At 49.4% G+C, this 17,934-nt stretch overlaps 2 protein-coding genes across 3 annotated transcripts in view; one reads left to right on the forward strand and one right to left on the reverse strand.

Annotated features, from left to right (window-relative positions):
• The window catches only part of cryz (crystallin, zeta (quinone reductase)), a 1,066,321-nt gene that overhangs the window by 733,776 nt on the left and 314,611 nt on the right, over positions 1 to 17,934 (reverse strand). The window lies entirely within an intron of this gene.
• acadm (acyl-CoA dehydrogenase medium chain) overlaps positions 5,174 to 17,934 on the forward strand; it is a 77,917-nt gene continuing 65,156 nt past the window's right edge. Inside the window, exon 1 of the mRNA XM_078560651.1 lies at positions 5,174 to 5,276. Coding sequence (XP_078416777.1) covers positions 5,217 to 5,276 — 60 coding nt within the window. The 5' untranslated portion in view covers positions 5,174 to 5,216. The remainder of the gene's footprint in view (positions 5,277 to 17,934) is intronic.

Below are 17,934 nucleotides of genomic sequence, written 5' to 3' on the forward strand. Positions count from 1 at the left end.
GGGAGCACGGCACTGTCAGAGGGGCAGTACTGAGGGAGTGCCGCACTGTCAGAGGGTCAGTAGTGAGGGAGTACCACACTGTCAGGGGATCAGTTCTGAAGGAGTGCCGCACAGTCAAAGGGGCAGTACTGAGGGAGCACCGCACTGTCAGAGGGGCAGTACTGAGGGAGCACGGCACTGTCCGAGGGGCAGTACTTAGGGAGTGCCGCACTGTCAGAGGGTCAGTACTGAGGGAGCACCACACAGTCAGGGGATCAGTAGTGAGGGAGTGCGGCACTGTCAAAGGGGCAGTACTGAGGGAGTGCCGCACTGTCAGAGGGGCAGTACTGAGGGAGTACCACACTGTCAGGGGATCAGTTCTGAAGGAGTGCCGCACAGTCAAAGGGGCAGTACTGAGGGAGCACGGCACTGTCAGAGGGGCAGTGCTGAGGGAGTGCTGCACTGTCAGAGGGTCAGTAGTGAGGGAGCACCGCACTGTCAGGGGGTCAATAGTGAGGGAGCGCTGCACAGTCAGAGGGTCAGTACTGAGGGACTGCTGCACTTTCAGAGGTGCAGTACTGAGGGAGAGCCGCACTGTCAGATGGGCAGTACTCAGGGAGCACCGCACTGTCAGAGGGGCAGTACTGAAGAAGTGCCGCACTGTCAAAGGGGCAGTACTGAAGGAGCACCGCACTGTCAGAGGGGCAGTACTGAGGGAGTGCCGCACTGTCAGGGGATCAGTACTGAGGGAGTGCCGCACTGTCAAAGGGGCAGTACTGAGGGAGCACCGCACTGTCAGGGGGTCAGTACTGAGGGAGCACGGCACTGTCAGAGGGGCAGTGCTGAGGGAGTGCTGCACTGTCAGAGGGTCAGTAGTGAGGGAGCACCGCACTGTCAGGGGGTCAATAGTGAGGGAGCGCTGCACAGTCAGAGGGTCAGTACTGAGGGACTGCTGCACTTTCAGAGGGGCAGTACTGAGGGAGCACCGCACCGTCAGAGGTGCAGTACTGAGGGAGAGCCGCACTGTCAGATGGGCAGTACTCAGGGAGCACCGCACTGTCAGAGGGGCAGTACTGAAGAAGTGCCGCACTGTCAAAGGGGCAGTACTGAAGGAGCACCGCACTGTCAGAGGGTCAGTAGTGAGGGAGCACCACACTGTCAGGGGATCAGTACTGAGGGAGTGCCGCACTGTCAAAGGGGCAGTACTGAGGGAGCACCGCACTGTCAGGGGGTCAGTAGTGAGGAAGTGCCGCACTGTCAGAGGATCAGTACTGATGGAGTGCTGTACTGTCAGAGGGGCAGTACTGAGGGAGTGCCGCACAGTCAGAGGGTCAGTACTGAGGGAGTGCTGTACTGTCAGAGGGGCAGTACCGAGGGAGTGCCGCACAGTCAGAGGGTCAGTACTGAGGGAGTGCTGCACTGTCAGAGGGGCAGTAGTGAGGGAGCACCGCACTGTCAGGGGGTCAGTGGTGAGGGAGCGCTGCACTGTCAGAGGGTCAGTGCTGAGGGAGCGCTGCACTGTCAGAGGGTCAGTACTGAGGGAGCGCTGCACTGTCAGAGGGTCAGTACTGAGGGAGCGCTGCACTGTCGGAGGGTCAGTACTGAGGGAGCGCTGCACTGTCGGAGGGTCAGTGCTGAGGGAGCGCTGCACTGTCGGAGGGTCAGTACTGAGGAAGTGCCGCACTGTCAAAGGGGCACTACTGAGGGAGCACCGCACTGTCAGAGGGGCAGTACTGAGGGAGTGCGGCACTGTCAGAGGGTCAGTACTGAGGGAGCACCTCACTAGTACTGAGGGAGTGCCGCACTGTCAGAGGGACAGTACTGAGGGAGCACCACACTGTCAGGGGGTCAGTACTGAGGGAGTACTGCACTGTCAGGGGGTTAGTAATGAGGGAGCACCACACAGTCAGCGGGTCAGTGCTGAGGGAGCACCGCACTGTCAGGGGGTCAGTACTGAGGGAGCACCGCACTGTCAGGGGGTCAGTACTGAGGTAGTGCTGCACTGTCAGAGAGTCAGTACTGAGGGAGTGCTGCACTGTCAGAGGGTCAGTACTGAGGGAGTGCTGCACTGTCAGGGGGTCAGTACTGAGGTAGTGCTGCACTGTCAGAGAGTCAGTACTGAGGGAGTGCTGCACTGTCAGAGGGTCAGTACTGAGGGGGTGCTGCACTGTCAGAGGGTCAGTACTGAAGGAGTGCTGCACTGTCAGAGGGTCAGTACTGAAGGAGTGCTGCAGTGTCAGAGGGTCAGTACTGCGGGAGTGCTGCACTGTCAGGGGGTTAGTAGTGAGGGAGCACCGCACTGTCAGGGGGTCAATACTGAAGGAGTGCTGCACTGTCAGAGGATCAGTACTGAAGGAGTGCTGCACTGTCAGAGGGTCAGTACTGCGGGAGTGCTGCACTGTCAGGGGGTTAGTAGTGAGGGAGCACCACACTGTCAGAGGGTCAGTACTGAGGGAGTGCTGCACTGTCAGAGGGTCAGTACTGAGGTAGTGCTGCACTGTCAGAGGGTCAGTACTGAGATAGTGCTGCACTGTCAGAGGGTCAGTACTGAAGGAGTGCTGCACTGTCAGGGGGTCAGTACTGAGGGAGTGCTGCACTGTCCGTGGTTCAGTACTGAGGGAGTGCTGCCCTCTCAGAGGGTCAGTACTGAGGGAGTGCTGCACTGTCAGTGGGTCAGTACTGAGGGAGTGCTGCACTGTCGGAGGGTCAGTACTGAGATAGTGCTGCACTGTCGGAGGGTCAGTACTGAGGGAGTGCTGCGCTGTCGGAGGGTCAGTACTGAGGGAGTGCTGCACTGTCCGTGGTTCAGTACTGAGGGAGTGCTGCCCTGTCAGAGGGTCAGTACTGAGGGAGTGCTGCACTGTCAGAGGGTCAGTACTGAGGGAGTGCTGCACTGTCAGAGGGTCAGTACTGAGGGAGTGCTGCACTGTAAGTGGGTCAGTACTGAGGGAGTGCTGCACTGTCAGTGGGTCAGTACTGAGGGAGTGCTGCACTGTCAGAGGGTCAGTACTGAGGCAGTGCTGCACTGTCAGTGGGTCAGTACTGAGGGAGTGCAGCACTGTCAGAGGGTCAGTACTGAGGGAGTGCTGCACTGTCAGAGGATCTGTACTGAGGGAGTGCAGCACTGTCAGTGGGTCAGTACTGAGGGAGTGCTGCATTGTCAGAGGGTCAGTACTGAGGGAGTGCTGCACTGTCAGAGGGTCAGTACTGAGGGAGTGCTGCACTGTCAGTGGGTCAGTACTGAGGGAGTGCTGCACTGTCAGAGGGTCAGTACTGAGAGAATGCTGCACTGTCAGTGGGTCAGTACTGAGGGAGTGCGGCACTGTCAGAGGGTCAGTACTGAGGGAGTGCTGCACTGTCAGAGGGTCAGTACTGAGGGAGTGCTGCACTGTCCGTGGGTCAGTACTGAGGGAGCGCTGCACTGTCGGAGGGTCAGCACCGAGGGAGCGCTGCACTGTCGGAGGGTCAGTACCGAGGGAGCGCTGCACTGTCGGAGGGTCAGTACCGAGGGAGCGCTGCACTGTCGGAGGGTCAGTACCGAGGGAGTGCTGCACTGTCGGAGGGTCAGTACCGAGGGAGTGCTGCACTGTCGGAGGGTCAGCACCGAGGGAGTGCTGCACTGTCGGAGGGTCAGCACCGAGGGAGTGCTGCACTGTCGGAGGGTCAGCACCGAGGGAGTGCTGCACTGTCGGAGGGTCAGCACCGAGGGAGTGCTGCACTGTCGGAGGGTCAGCACCGAGGGACTGCTGCACTGTCGGAGGGTCAGCACCGAGGGACTGCTGCACTGTCGGAGGGTCAGCACCGAGGGAGCGCTGCACTGTCGGAGGGTCAGCACCGAGGGAGCGCTGCACTGTCGGAGGGTCAGCACCGAGGGAGCGCTGCACTGTCAGAGGGTCAGCACCGAGGGAGCGCTGCACTGTCGGAGGGTCAGTACTGAGGGAGCGCTGCACTGTCGGAGGGTCAGCACCGAGGGAGCGCTGCACTGTCGGAGGGTCAGCACCGAGGGAGCGCTGCACTGTCGGAGGGTCAGTACTGAGGGAGTGCTGCACTGTCGGAGGGTCAGTACTGAGGGAGTGCTGCACTGTCGGAGGGTCAGTACTGAGGGAGTGCTGCACTGTCGGAGGGTCAGTACTGAGGGAGTGCTGCACTGTCGGAGGGTCAGTACTGAGGGAGTGCTGCACTGTCGGAGGGTCAGTACTGAGGGAGTGCTGCACTGTCGGAGGGTCAGTACTGAGGGAGTGCTGCACTGTCAGTGGGTCAGTACTGAGGGAGTGCTGCACTGTCAGTGGGTCAGTACTGAGGGAGTGCTGCACTGTCGGAGGGTCAGTACTGAGGGAGTGCTGCACTGTCGGAGGGTCAGTGCTGAGGGAGCGCTGCACTGTCGGAGGGTCAGTGCTGAGGGAGCGCTGCACTGTCACAGGGTCAGTACTGAGGGAGTGCTGCACTATCAGAGGGTCAGTACTGAGGGAGTGCTGCACTATCAGAGGGTCAGTACTGAGGGAGCGCTGCACTGTCACAGGGTCAGTACTGAGGGAGTGCTGCACTGTCTTCTATGTCCCCCCCGCCCTGTCCATTTACCCAGTGGGGTGGGTGTGTTTAGTTTCTATTGGAAGCTGCGATGAGCCGGCGGGTTATCCGCTTGTGTTTAAATCTCTCGGGAGTTTTTGTTTTTTCTGCCGGTTTTATCGCATTTCCCGGGGACAGAAAACACACAAAATACAACCTCACCCCGGAACCCGGAACCCGGAGTCACTGCCGGAGCGGGGCGGGGCCACAGGAGAGGGGGAGGGGCCAAGTAGAGGGTAGGGGGCCGTGTGACGGGCCAGGCGGAGGGGGCGTGGCCCAGCAGGGGAGGCGGAGTCCGGCAGGGGGCGGGGTCCGGAAGATGGCGGGGCCCGGCAGGGGGCGGGGTCATGCTGGGGGCAGAGCCCGGGGCGAGGCGGGGATGAGGGCGGGGCCCGGGGCGGGGGCGGGGACGGGGGCGGGGCCAGGCAGGGGGCGGAGCCCGGGGCGAGGCGGCTGATGAGGGCGGGGCTCGGGGCGGGGCTGGGGGCTGCGCAGGGGGCTGCGCAGGGGGCTGGGGTCGGGACCGGGGACAGGACCCGGCCGGGGGCGGGGCCCTGCAGGGGGCGGAGTCAGGCTGGGGGCGGGGCGGGGCGGGGCTGGGGGTCCGGGCTGTGTGTCCGGGCTGGGGGCGGAGTCCACTGGGGGCGGGACCCGGGCGGGGGCGGGGCCAGATGATCCGGGCTTTCCCAGTTGTCAGGCGGGCAGACGCAGCGATGTGGCTCCGGGCTGAGGTAAGGGTTCGCGGCCGGACAGGGTCAGATTGGGCTCGCTGGAGCCGCTGGTTAGAGCCGGCGGGTGACTGCAGCGGCCTCGGGCCGGCGGTGTGGCCCAGTCTGCGGCCTCACGGGTTCCGGGCGGCTCCTTCAGCTCCGAGACCCGGTCCCTGGGATCACATTCCCGGGCCAGAGGGGTCAGTCAGGGCGGTGGGGGGGCTGGTGAAGAAGCTTATAGCCCCGGGCAACTTGGATCCAAAATTGGCTGAGTGGCAGGAGGCAGAGGGTGATGGTGGAAGGTGGATTTTGCGGTTGGAAGCCTGAGAGGAGTGATGTAGGGCAAAGGTCAGTGTAGGGCAAAGGTCAGTGCTGGGCAGGGGTGGGTGCAGGGCAGGGGTGGGGGCTGAGACACTTGTTGTTTGTAATGTACATTAATGATTTAGACATCAATATAGGAGCTATAAGAACATAAGAAATAGGAACAGGAGTGGACCATTTGGCCCCTCGAGCCTGCTCTGCCAATCATTAAGATAATGGCTGATCTTCTTGTGTTTCGATTTCCACATTCCCATCTAACACCAATAACCTTTGATCCCCTTGCCTAACAAGAATCTATCCACCTCCGCCTTTAAAATATTCAATGACCCCACCTCCACCACCTTCTGAGGCAGAGAGTTCCCAAGTCACACAACCCTCTGAGAGAAAAAAATTCTCCTCATCTCTGCCCTAAAAGGGCGACCCCTAATTTTAAATCAGTGCCCCCTAGTTCTGGACTAACCACAACAGGAAACATCGTTTCGACATCCACCTTGTCAAGGCCATTCAGGATCATTTATATTTCAATCAAATCACCCCTCGCTCTTCTAAACTTCAGTTAACAAATAAACTTCTAAACAAGCCCAGTCTGTCCAACCTTTCCTCCATAAGACAACCCACTCATCTCAGGTATCAATCTCGTAAACCTCGTCTGAACCGCCTCTAATGCATTTACATCCTTCCTTAAATAAAGAGACCTGAACTGCACACAGTACTCAAGATGCAGTCTCAAGAATGCCCTGCAGCATAACTGAAGCATAATATCCTTACTTTAATGTTCAATCCCTCTCGTATTGAAGAATAGCATTCCATTAGCCTTCTTAATTACTTGCTGTACCTACATACTAACTTTATGTGACTCGTGCGCAAACATCTAAAATCTTTCTGCACCTCAGAATTATGCAGTTGTTCTCCATTTAAGTATTGCTCTGCTTTTTTGTTCTTCCTGCCAAAGTGAACAATTTCACATTTTCCCACATTAAACTCCATTTGCCAGATCTTTGCCCACTCACTCAATCTATCTATATCCATCTGCAACCTCCTCTCCTCTTCACAACATACTTTCCTACCTATCTTTGTATCATCTGCAAATTTAGCTACCATGTCTTCACTCCCCTCGTCTAAGTCATTGATGTAAATCATAAAAGTTGAGTCCCCAGTACAGACCCCTGTGGGATGCCACTTGTCACATCCTGCCAATCATAAAAAGAACCATTTATGCATACTCTCTGCTTTCTGCCAGCCAGCCAATCTTCTATCTGTGTTACCCACTACACCATGCGCTTTTATTTTCCGTAATAATCTTTGATGTCGCACCTTATCAAATGCCTTCTGGAAATCCAAGTACAGTGTGTATACAGGCTCCCCTTTATCCACTGCGCATGTTACTCCTTCAAAAAACTCCAATAAATTGGTTAAACATGATTTTCCTTTCACAAAACTATGCTGACCTCTTCTAAGTGCCCAGCGAGAACCTCCTTAATGATCAATTCTAACAGCTTGACGTCTGTCGTGGGGAAGTTAACTGACCTATCGTTTCTGCCTCCCTCCCTTCTTGAATAGAGGGGTTATATTTTCTACGTTCCAATCTGATGGAACCTTTCCAGAACCTAGCGAATTTTGGAAAATTAACACCAGCTCATCGACCACCTCTTTTAAGACCCTAGGATGTAGTCCATTAGGATCCGGAGATTTGCCAGCCCGCAGTTCCATCAATTTGCTCAGTACCATTTCCCTAGTGATTTCAATTTCACCAAGTTCCTTTCTCCAATTCACCTCCTGATTTGCAGCTATTCCTGGAATATCTTTTGTATCCTCTATAGTGAACACAGAAGCAAAATATTTGTTCATTTCTTTTGCCATTTCCTTATTATCTACTGTTAACTCCCCACTGTCACCCTCTAGAGGACCAACACTCACTTTACTTACTCTTTTCCTTTTTAAATACCTGTAGAAACTCTTGTATCTGTTTTTACATTTCTAGCTAGCTTCCTCTTATACCCTAACTTCTTTCTCCTGATTTACCTTTTAGTCATTCTCTGCCGTTCTTTATATTCTCTCCAATCATCTGTCCTGTCACTCATCTTTGTGGAGTTATGCATTTTCCTTCAGTTTGATGCTTTTCTTAACATCTCTAGTTAACTGTGGATGGTGGGTTCTTCTCGTAGAATTTTACTTTATAATAGGAATGTACTTATTCTGAATACTCTGAAATATCCCCTTAAATGTCTGCCACTGCTTCTCCATTGATCTATCCTTTAGCCTAGTTTCCCAGTTCACTTCAGCTAGCTCAGCTCTCATCCCCATTTGGTTGCCCTTATTTAAGTTTAAGGTACTAGTCTTAAACCCACTCTTCTCCCTTTCAAACTGGATGTAAAATTCAATCATATTGTGGTCACTGCTACCTAGGGGTGCCTTTACTCACGTTACACAATACCAAGTTTAATATTAACCTGCTGTCTGGTTGGTTCCAGAACATGATGCCCTAAGAAACTATCTTGAAAGTATTCTAAGAACTCCTCATCCAGGCTACTACTGCCAATCTGATTTTTCCAGTTTATGTGTAGATTAAGATCACCCATGATTATTGCCGTCCCTTTATCACAAGCACACAATATTTTCTCTTGCATACTTTGTCCTACACTGTGGCTACTGTTAGGGGGCCTGTAGACCACTCCCACTAATGACATTTTCCCCCCACTATTCCTCATCTCCATCGAAACCGATTCTACATCCTGATCTCCTGAACCAAGGTCATCTCTAACTATTGCACCAATGGCCTCTTTGATTAACAGTGCTACCCCGCCACCCTTACCAAGCTTCCTATTCTTCTTGAATGTCATGTACCCTTCAATATTAAGGACCCAATCTTTGTTGTTCTGCAGCCACATCTCCGTAATTGCTAGCAGATCATATTTATTTATTTCAATGTGGGCCATCAATTCATTTACTTTATGATTGCTACGTGCATTCGGATAGAGAGCCTTCAGTTTTGTCTTTTTGTAACATCTAGTCTTGACTGTTGATGTATTATTAGGTTTTTTCTCTCTGTCCCTTCTTGCCATTCTCTGACCCTCATTTCTCATATTACTAGTTTGCTCCCATGTCTTGACCCTACACCTTGAGTTGCTCCCTCTACCAAAGCTTGATCCCTCACCCCTCTTGTTTAGTTTAAAGCCCTCTCTACTTCCCTAGTTATGCGATTTGCGAGGTCACTTGTCCCAGCACGGTTCAGGTATAAACTGTGCCAACGATACAGCCCCCACTTTCCCCAGTACTGATGCCAGTGCCCCACAAACTGGAACCCACTTCTCCCACACCAGTCTCTGAGCATTTGTCTCTCATCTTATTTGCCCTGTCCCAATTTGCACATGGCTCAGGTAATAATCCAGAGATTATTATCTTTGAGGTTCTGCTTCTTAATTTGGTTCCTAGCTCTTCATACTGACTTTGCAGAACCTCTTTCCTAGATCAACCTATGTCATTGGCACCTGCATGGGCCACGACAACTGGATCCTCCCCCTCCCACTGCAACTTCCTCTCCAGCCCTGAGCAGATGTCCCGAACCCTGCCACCGGGCAGTCAACATAGCTGTCTGGAGCCTTGCTTTTTGCTGCAGAGAACAGTGTCAATCCCCCTCACTATATTATTCCCTACTACCACTACATTCCTTTTTGTTCGCCCCCTCTTGAACGGCTTTCTGTACAATGGTGCCATGGCCAGCCCACTCATCCACCTTGCAGACTTCGCTTTCATCCACACAGGTTGTGAGCACCTCCACCGCTGTCTGCTCGGTCCCATTACCTGCCTCACCGACAGTCACATCCTCCTGTCCCTCACTGCTGACCAAAACAGTTGACCCTCTTCTAAGAGCTGTGACTGTCTTCTGGAACAAAGTATTCAGATATTTCTCCATATCGCTTATGTTGCACAGTGTGTACTTTTCAGCTTCCAGATCAATAATCCTGATCCGTTATTCCTCAAGTTGCTTACACTTCTTGCAGACGTGTTTGTCATGAATCGCCTTGGCATCCAAAAGCTCCCACATCCCCCAGCTGCAACATAACACCTGACCTGCCATTCTAACTTATGTTATTCAGTTTATTTACTTTGATTACTTTCTTCCTATGCATGCTAAAATTGACTATTTATTGAATGTAAGTACCACTGACAACTACAGGTTAAATGCTTCTTAACAACAAGGCATGTGTTTTAGATGTTTGTTTAAATTACTTTATTTTTATTGTTCAATTTTAATTTTAAAGTTTTCAAATTTTGGTTTATTAATTTAAAGTTTTAGTTCTTTTTATTTATAGATCTATCTTAACTCGCCTGTCCGAAGCTGGTTTCTCTCACACTGTCACTTAGACTGGGCACTTACCGGCCAATTAGCTTACCCGTTTCCTGCAATGTCACAGTTGCTTTTTTCTCCTTTTCCTGGACTGCAGCTTCCCAGCAGCTGAAACAGCGAAACAGCTCCTGACCGCCTCCCGCTGCTCAGCTCCCGACGTCTCCCGCTGCTCGGCTCCCGACCGCCTCCCGCTGCTCGGCTCCCGACCGCCTCCCGCTGCTCGGCTCCCGACCGCCTCCCGCTGCTCGGCTCCCGACCGCCTCCCGCTGCTCGGCTCCCGACCGCCTCCCGCTGCTCGGCTCCCGACCGCCTCCCGCTGCTCGGCTCCCGACCGCCTCCCGCTGCTCGGCTCCCGACCGCCTCCCGCTGCTCGGCTCCCGACCGCCTCCCGCTGCTCGGCTCCCGACCGCCTCCCGCTGCTCGGCTCCCGACCGCCTCCCGCTGCTCGGCTCCCGACCGCCTCCCGCTGCTCGGCTCCCGACCGCCTCCCGCTGCTCGGCTCCCGACCTTAAATCTATGCCCCCTGCTTATTGAACCCTCTACTAATGGAAAAAGTGCCTTCCTATCCACCCTATCTATGCCCCTCATAATTGTATCCACCTCTATCAGGTCCCCTCTCAACCTTCGTTGCTCCAAGGAAAACAACCCCAGCCTATCCAATCTTTCCTCATAGCTCAGACCCTCCAGCCCAGGCAGCATCCTGGTAAATCTCCTCTGCACCCTCTCCAGTGCAATCACAGCCTTCCTATAATGTGGTGACCAGAACTGCACACAGTATTCTAGTTGTGGCTTAACCAGCGTTTTATACAGTTCCAGCATAACCTCCCTGCTCTTGTATTCTATGCCTCGGCTAATAAAGACAAGTATCCCAAATGCCTTCTTAACCACCTTATCTACCTGCTACCTTCAGGGATCTATTGATATGCACACCAAGGTCCCTCTGATCTTCAGTACTTTCCAGGGTGCTACCATCCATAGCGTAATCCCTTGCCTTGTTAACCCTCCGCAACTGCATTACCTCACACTTTGCCGGGTTGAATTCAATTTGCCACTGCTCTGCCCACCTGACCAGTCCATTGATATCCTCCTGCAGTTTACAGTTATCCTCCTCACTATTTACCACCCTACCAATTTTCATGTCATCTGCAAACTTCTTGATCATACCCCCTACATTTAAATCCAAATCACTTATGTACACCATAAACAGCAAGGGCCCCAGCACTGAGCCCTGCGGAACCCCACTGGAAACAGACACCCAGTCACAGAAACATCCCTTTACCATCACCCTCTGCTTCCTGCCTCTCAGCCAATTTTGGATCCAACGTACCACTTTACCATGGATCCCATGGGCTCTTACTTTCTTGACCAGTCTGCCATGAGGGGCCTTATCAAAAGCCTTGCTAAAGTCCATGTAGACCACATCAAATGCATTACCCTCCTCAACACTCCTGGCTACCTCCTCAAAAAATTCGATCAAATTTGTCAAACATGACCTTCCCTTAACAAATCCATGCTGACTGTCCCTGATTAATCCGTGACTCTCCAAGTGCAAATATATTCTGGCCCTGAGAATTCTTTATAATAACTTCCCCACCACTGAGGTTAGGCCACTGACTGGCCTGTAATTACCTAGTCTATCCCTTCCTACCTTTTTTAATAATGGGACAACGTTAGCAGTCCTCTGGCTCCTCACCTGTGACCAGAGAGGATTTGAAAATTACTGCCAGGGCCCCTGATATCTCTTCCCTTGCCTCCCTCAATAGCCTGGGATACATCTCATCCGGGCCTGCGGATTTATCCACTTTTAAGGCCGCTAAACCCGCTAGTACCTCCTCTCTCTCTTTGTTAATTTCCTCTAATATTTCACAGTCCTCCACCCTGATGTCTATACCTGCGTCATCCTTTTCCATTGTGAAGACCAACACAAAGTATTCATTGAGGACTGTACCTACATCTTACGGGTCCACAAACACATTACCTTTCTGGTCCCTAATTGGCCCTACTCTTTCCCTAGTTATTCTCTTGCTCTTTATATATGTAAAAAACCCCTTTGGGTTTTCCTTTATTCTACCCATCAATGCATTCTCATGCTTTCCTAATTTCCTTTTTAAGTTCCCCTCTGCACTTTTTACACTCCTCTAAGGACTCTGCCGCATTGAGCCCCCGGTATCTGCCATAAGCTTCTCTTTTTTTCCTTAATCTTAACCTTTATGTCCCCTGACATCCAGGTCCTCTGTCTTTACGGGAACACATTTCTCCTGTACTCTCGCTATTTCCTCCTTGAACTCCCCTCACTGCTCTGACACAGTTTTATCTGCAAGTAGCTGCTCCCAGTCCACTTGGGCCAAATCGTATCTCATCTTAATAAAATTAGTCCTTCCCCAGTTTAGAACTTTTATTCCTGGCCCAACCTTATCCTTTTCTATAACTATCCTAAGTCTAACTGAGTTATGGTCACTATCTCCAAAATGCTCCCCTACTGATACACCTTCCACCTGCCCGGGCTCGTTTCCGATAATTAGGTCCAGAATGCCCCCTCCCTTATTGGGCTTTCTAAATTCTGGCTAAAAATGTTCTCCTGGGTGCAGCTTAAGAATTTTGCTCCCTCCCTTCCTTGCACACTAAAACTGACCCAGTTAATATTTGGGTAATTAAAATCCCTGTACTATTGCTGCCCTGTTATTCGTACAGTTCTCTGAAACTTGAATACATATTTGATCCTCTATCTCTCCCTGACTGTTTGGACACACCCAACAGTGTGTTTGCCCCTTTTGTGTTTTTTACTTCTACCCATACGGCTTCATTTTATGATTCACCCATGATATCATCCCTCCTCACTACTATAATTGATTCCTTGATCAATATTGGAACCCCCCCTTCTCCTCTTCTATCCCCCTCTCTATCTCGTCCAAATACCCTATAACCAGGAGCTGCCAATCCTGCCCTTTTAGCCAAGTCTCGGTCATAGCTATGATTTCATACTCCCACATTCCTACCTGTACCCTCAGCTCGTCTATCTTATTCCTCAGGCTCCTTGCATTAAAATATATTCCATTTAGCCTTACTAAACTCGTTTCTTTCTTGTCTAGCCTAGGCTTCCTCTGCCTTCCAGACTCATTTGCTCGCATTTTAACTTCTAATTCCAATTAACTTCTAATATCTGCGGTTTTAAAAATAAAAAAATAGAAGCCATCTTTAGAAAATGCCGGAAAAAAAAAAGAGGCCTAAATAAAGTTTAATAAAAAGGAAGGTGCCCGTGACATGTTTCCTGCAGACAGGCTCTTCCCCCGCCCATGTGTCCCTGCGACAAGGACTGCCGGCAGGCCGAGCACAGTCCACCCCCACTCTCAAGTACTGTAAGCATGAAAATTTTACATTTTTGTTGTTTTATTAAGCAATTTCTCCAGTAAATTTCTCTTTATATTTATTAGCGTAATTTTTATTGCCTTTGATCCTTTCTACATGTAAAATTTTATGATAGCTGAAACCTATCTAACTGACTCCTATTGCAAAAATGTTCGTCATTCATGATTTCGCATTTTGCGAGGTTTCACAGGAATGTTACTCCCACAAACGGTGGGGCTTTACTGTGCATGATATTTTAGAAGGACAGGAAGGTAGGAAATGTTGGAGGGACAGCTCTGTTAATTAAGGATGACATTAGCACATTAGAGAGGGATGACCTTAGTTCTAAAGATCAAGATGCAGAATCCGTTTGGGAAGAGATAAGAAATGGAAAAGGAAGTCGCTTATGGACATAGTGGGGGTGAGCACTGTGGGTGAAGTGACACCACAGGGACTTCAGCAGTTCAAGAAGGCAGCTCACCACCACCTTCTCGAGGGCAATTAGGGATGGGCAATAAATGCTGGCCTAGCCAGCAATGCCCACATCCCATGAATGAATTTTTTAAAAAAGTTTATGGGCCCCCAACAGTAACCACATGGTAGAAAAAGGTACACAAGAAAAAATAGTGGGGGCTTGTGACAAAGGTAAGCTGATAATCATGGGTGATTTTAACCTATGTATAGTTTAGGCAAAAACAAAAATACCTGGAAAAACTCAGCAGGTCTGACAGCATCTGCGGAGAGGAATACAGTTAATGTTTCGAATCCGTATGACTCTTCATCAGAACTAAGGAAAAATAGAAATGAGGTGAAATATAAGCTGGTTCAGGGGGAGAGGTGGGACAGGTAGAGCTGGATAGAGGGCCAGTGATAGGTGGAGATAGCCAAAAGATGTCCCTATCACTGGCCCTCTATCCAGCTTTACCCCCCCCCCCAAACCAGCTTATATTTCACCTCTTTTCTATTTTTACTTAGTTCTGTTGAAGAGTCATATGGACTTGAAAAGTTAACTGTGTTCCTATCCGCAGATGCTGTCAGACCTGCTGAGTTTTTCCAGTTATTTTTGTTTTTGTTTTGGATTTCCAGCATCCGCAGTTTTTTGCTTTTATCTTATAGTTTGGGCAAATCAGATTGACAAATGCAGCCTGGAAGATGAGTTCATTGTGTTTTCAATACGGGTTCCTAGAACAGCAGGTTCTATAGCCAACCAGAGAGCAGGCTATACTAGATCTGGTAGTGTGCAAGAGACAGAATTAATTCATGAGTTCATAGTAAAGAAGCCTCTAGGTAGCAGTGACTATAACATGTTTGAATTTTACATTTAGTTTGAGGGAGAGTAGAGTGGGTCTAAGACTAGTGTTTTAAACTTAAATAAGGGCAATTATAAGGGTATGAAGATGGAGCTGGCTAAGGTGAGCTGGGAAATTAGGTTAAGGGATAGGGCAGTAGAGATAGTGGCAGACATTTAAGGAGATATTTCATAACACTCAGCAAAGATACATTCCAGTGAAAAAGAAAGACAATAGGGGAAGGACGCACCAGCCGTGGCTATCTAAGGAAGTTAAAGCTAGTGTCAAATTAAAAGAAAAACTGTACAATTACGTGAAGATTAGTGGCAGGTCAGAAGATTGAACAGAATATAAAAACAGCAAAGAATGGCTAAAAGAGTAATGAGGGAGAAATTAGAGTACAAGAGCAAGCTAGCTAGAAATATAAAAACAGGTAGTAAGTTTCTACAGGTATTTACAAGAGAAAAGAGTAAGTAAAGCGAGCATTGGTTCTCTAGAGTGAGAGTCGGGGAATTAAAATGGAAAATAAGGAAATGGCGGATGAATTGAACAGATATCTTGCACCTGTCTTCACTGCAGAGGATACAACCCAGAAATAATTGTGAATCAGGTGGTGGAAGGGAGGGAGAAACTTAAAATTATTACAATCACCAGGGAACCAGTACAGAGAAAATTATTAGAAATAAAAACTGACAAGTCCCCATGTCCTGATGGACTTCACCCTTGGGTTTTAAGAAAGTGGCTGCTGAGATAGGAGATGCATTGGTTTTGATTTTCCAAAACCCCTAGATTCTGGAAAGGTCCCATCAGGTGTGAAAATAGCGAATATAACTCCTCTATTCAAGAAAGAAGGGAGACAGAAAGCAGGAATCTACAGGACAGTTAGCTTAACATCTGTCATAGGGAAAATGCTGGAGGCTATTATTAAGGAGGTTATAGCTGGACACTGAGAAAATCTCAATGCAATCAGACAGATTTTGTGAAAGGGAAATCATATTTGACTAATTTACAGGAGTTCTTTGAGAAAGTAACCTGAGGATGTGCTGTACTTAGATTTCCAGAAGGCATTTGACAAGGTGCCACATCAAAGGTTATTACACAAAGTGAGAGCTCATGGTGTAGGGGACAACATATTAGCATGGATAAAGGATTGCTTGGTTAACAAGAAACAGTTGGCATAAATGGGTCATTTTTGGGTTGGCAAGATGTAATGAGTGGAGTACCACAGGGATCATTGCTGGGGCCTCAACTATTTGCAATCTACATCAATGATTTGGATGAAGGGACCGGATGTATAGTTACTAAATTTGCTGATGAGATAAAGGCAGATAGGAAAGTAAGTTGGTCAGAGGACTCCAGCGGTCTGCAAAGGAATATAGATAGGGGGCAAAAATTTGACAGAGGGAGTATAATGTGGGAAAACATGAACTTGTCCACTTTGGCAGGAAGAATAGAAAAGCAGCAAGTTATTTAAATGGAAAGAGAGATTGCAGAATTCTGTAGTACAGAGGGACCTGGGTGTCCTGGTACATGAATCACAAGAGGTTAGTATGCAGGGGAGGTGATGGTATTGTGGTATTGTCGCTGGACTGGTAATCCAGAGACCCGGAATCCCACAATGGCAGATGGTGAAATTTGAATTCAATAAATATCTGGAATTAAAAGTCTGATAATGACCACAAAACCATTGCTGATTGTTGTAAAAACTCACCTGGTTCAGTTTAGGGAGGAAATCTGCTGCCTGTATCTGGCCTACAGACCTGCAACAATGTGGTTGACTCTTAAATGCCTCCTGAAGCAGGGCAATTAGAGATGGGCAATAAATGCTGGCCTAGCCAGTGACGCCTGCATCTCATGAGTGAATTTTTAAAAAAGTGATTAAGAAGGCAAATGGAATGCTGGTGTTTATTGCTGGGGGAATACTACAGTTGTACAGGGCATTGGTGAGACCACATCTGGAGTATTGAGTACAGTTTTGGTCTCCTTATTTAAAAAAAGGACCTAATTGCATTAGAAGCAGTCGGAGAAGGTTCACTTGACTGATGTGATAAGCCCCTCACCCCAGTTATGAGGCTAGCTTGGACAGTTTGAACACGTAAGTATCTGAGTTTGGAAGAATGAGAGGTGATCTAATTAAAACATATAAGATCCTGAAGAGATTTGACAGGGTGGATGCTGAAAGGATGTTTCCCCTTGTGAGAGAGAATAGGACTAGGGGACACAGTTTAAAAATAAGGGGTGTCTCATTTAAGACGCAGATAAGAAGAAATCTTTTCTGAGGGTCGTGAATCTATGGAACTCTCTTCCCAGGGAGTGATAGAAGCAGGGTCAATGAATATTTATAAGGCAGAGGTAGATAGATTCTTGAGTGAATAGGGTACCGGGGGTAGGCAGGAAAGTGAGGTTGAGACCCCAATCAGATCAAGCTCAAGGGGCCGAATGGCCTGCCCCTGGTCCTAAATTGTATGTTCATATGGAACTATATGCCTGTTCCTTCACTGTCACTGGGTCAAAGTCCTGGAACTCCCTCCTGAACAGCACTGTGGGTGTATTACACCACAAGGACTGCAGCAGGTTCAAGAAGGTGGCTCACCACCACTTCTTCCAAGGCAATAAATGCTGGCCTTGCTCGCACCGTCCACATCCCTAGAACAGTTGAAAAGATTGATGCATCTCACTGCTAACATGTGACATCTTGTTGCATGCAAATAAAAAATTGACAACATAGCAAACATTGTACAGGAATTCTGAAGACTGATATAGTGGCCACCCAGTGCATGACTGAGGTTTGTTATCACAGCCCATTTTGAACTTTGGCCCAAATGATTCAGCACTCTGCCACGTGGTGTGTTTACATACTGGCCTTAAGGAGAACGGTAAACTCTCATGTCCTTTCAAGCCTTGGCAATAAATGTTTTGATGAGATAAGCCGAGTTCAAAAATAATCACAGATATGGTTAAAAACCGACAGAGTTTAAGAAAAGGACCTGCATTTAAAGAGCACCAGTCACTGTTGTACAGTAAAGTCCTGCCATTTGTGGGGTCTCGTGGGTAGAGTAATGGTATTGTTGCCTGGATTAATAGTCCAGAGACCCAGGGTAATGCTCTGCAGACCCGGTTTCGAATCCCACCATGGCAGATGGTGAAATTTAAATTCAATAAAATTCTGGAATTAAAACTCTAATGATGACCATGAAACCATTGTCGATTGTTGGAAAAGCCCATGCAGTTCACTAATGTCCTTTAGGGAAGGAAATCTGCTGTCCTTACCTAGTCTGGCCTACATGTGACATCAAACTCACAGCAATGTGGTTGACTGCCCTCTGACATGGCCTAGCAAGCCTCTCAACTGTATCAAACCACTAAAAAGTCTAAA

Source organism: Cetorhinus maximus, chromosome 17, assembly GCF_964194155.1.
Source record: "Cetorhinus maximus chromosome 17, sCetMax3.hap1.1, whole genome shotgun sequence".
Lineage (NCBI taxonomy): Eukaryota > Metazoa > Chordata > Chondrichthyes > Lamniformes > Cetorhinidae > Cetorhinus > Cetorhinus maximus.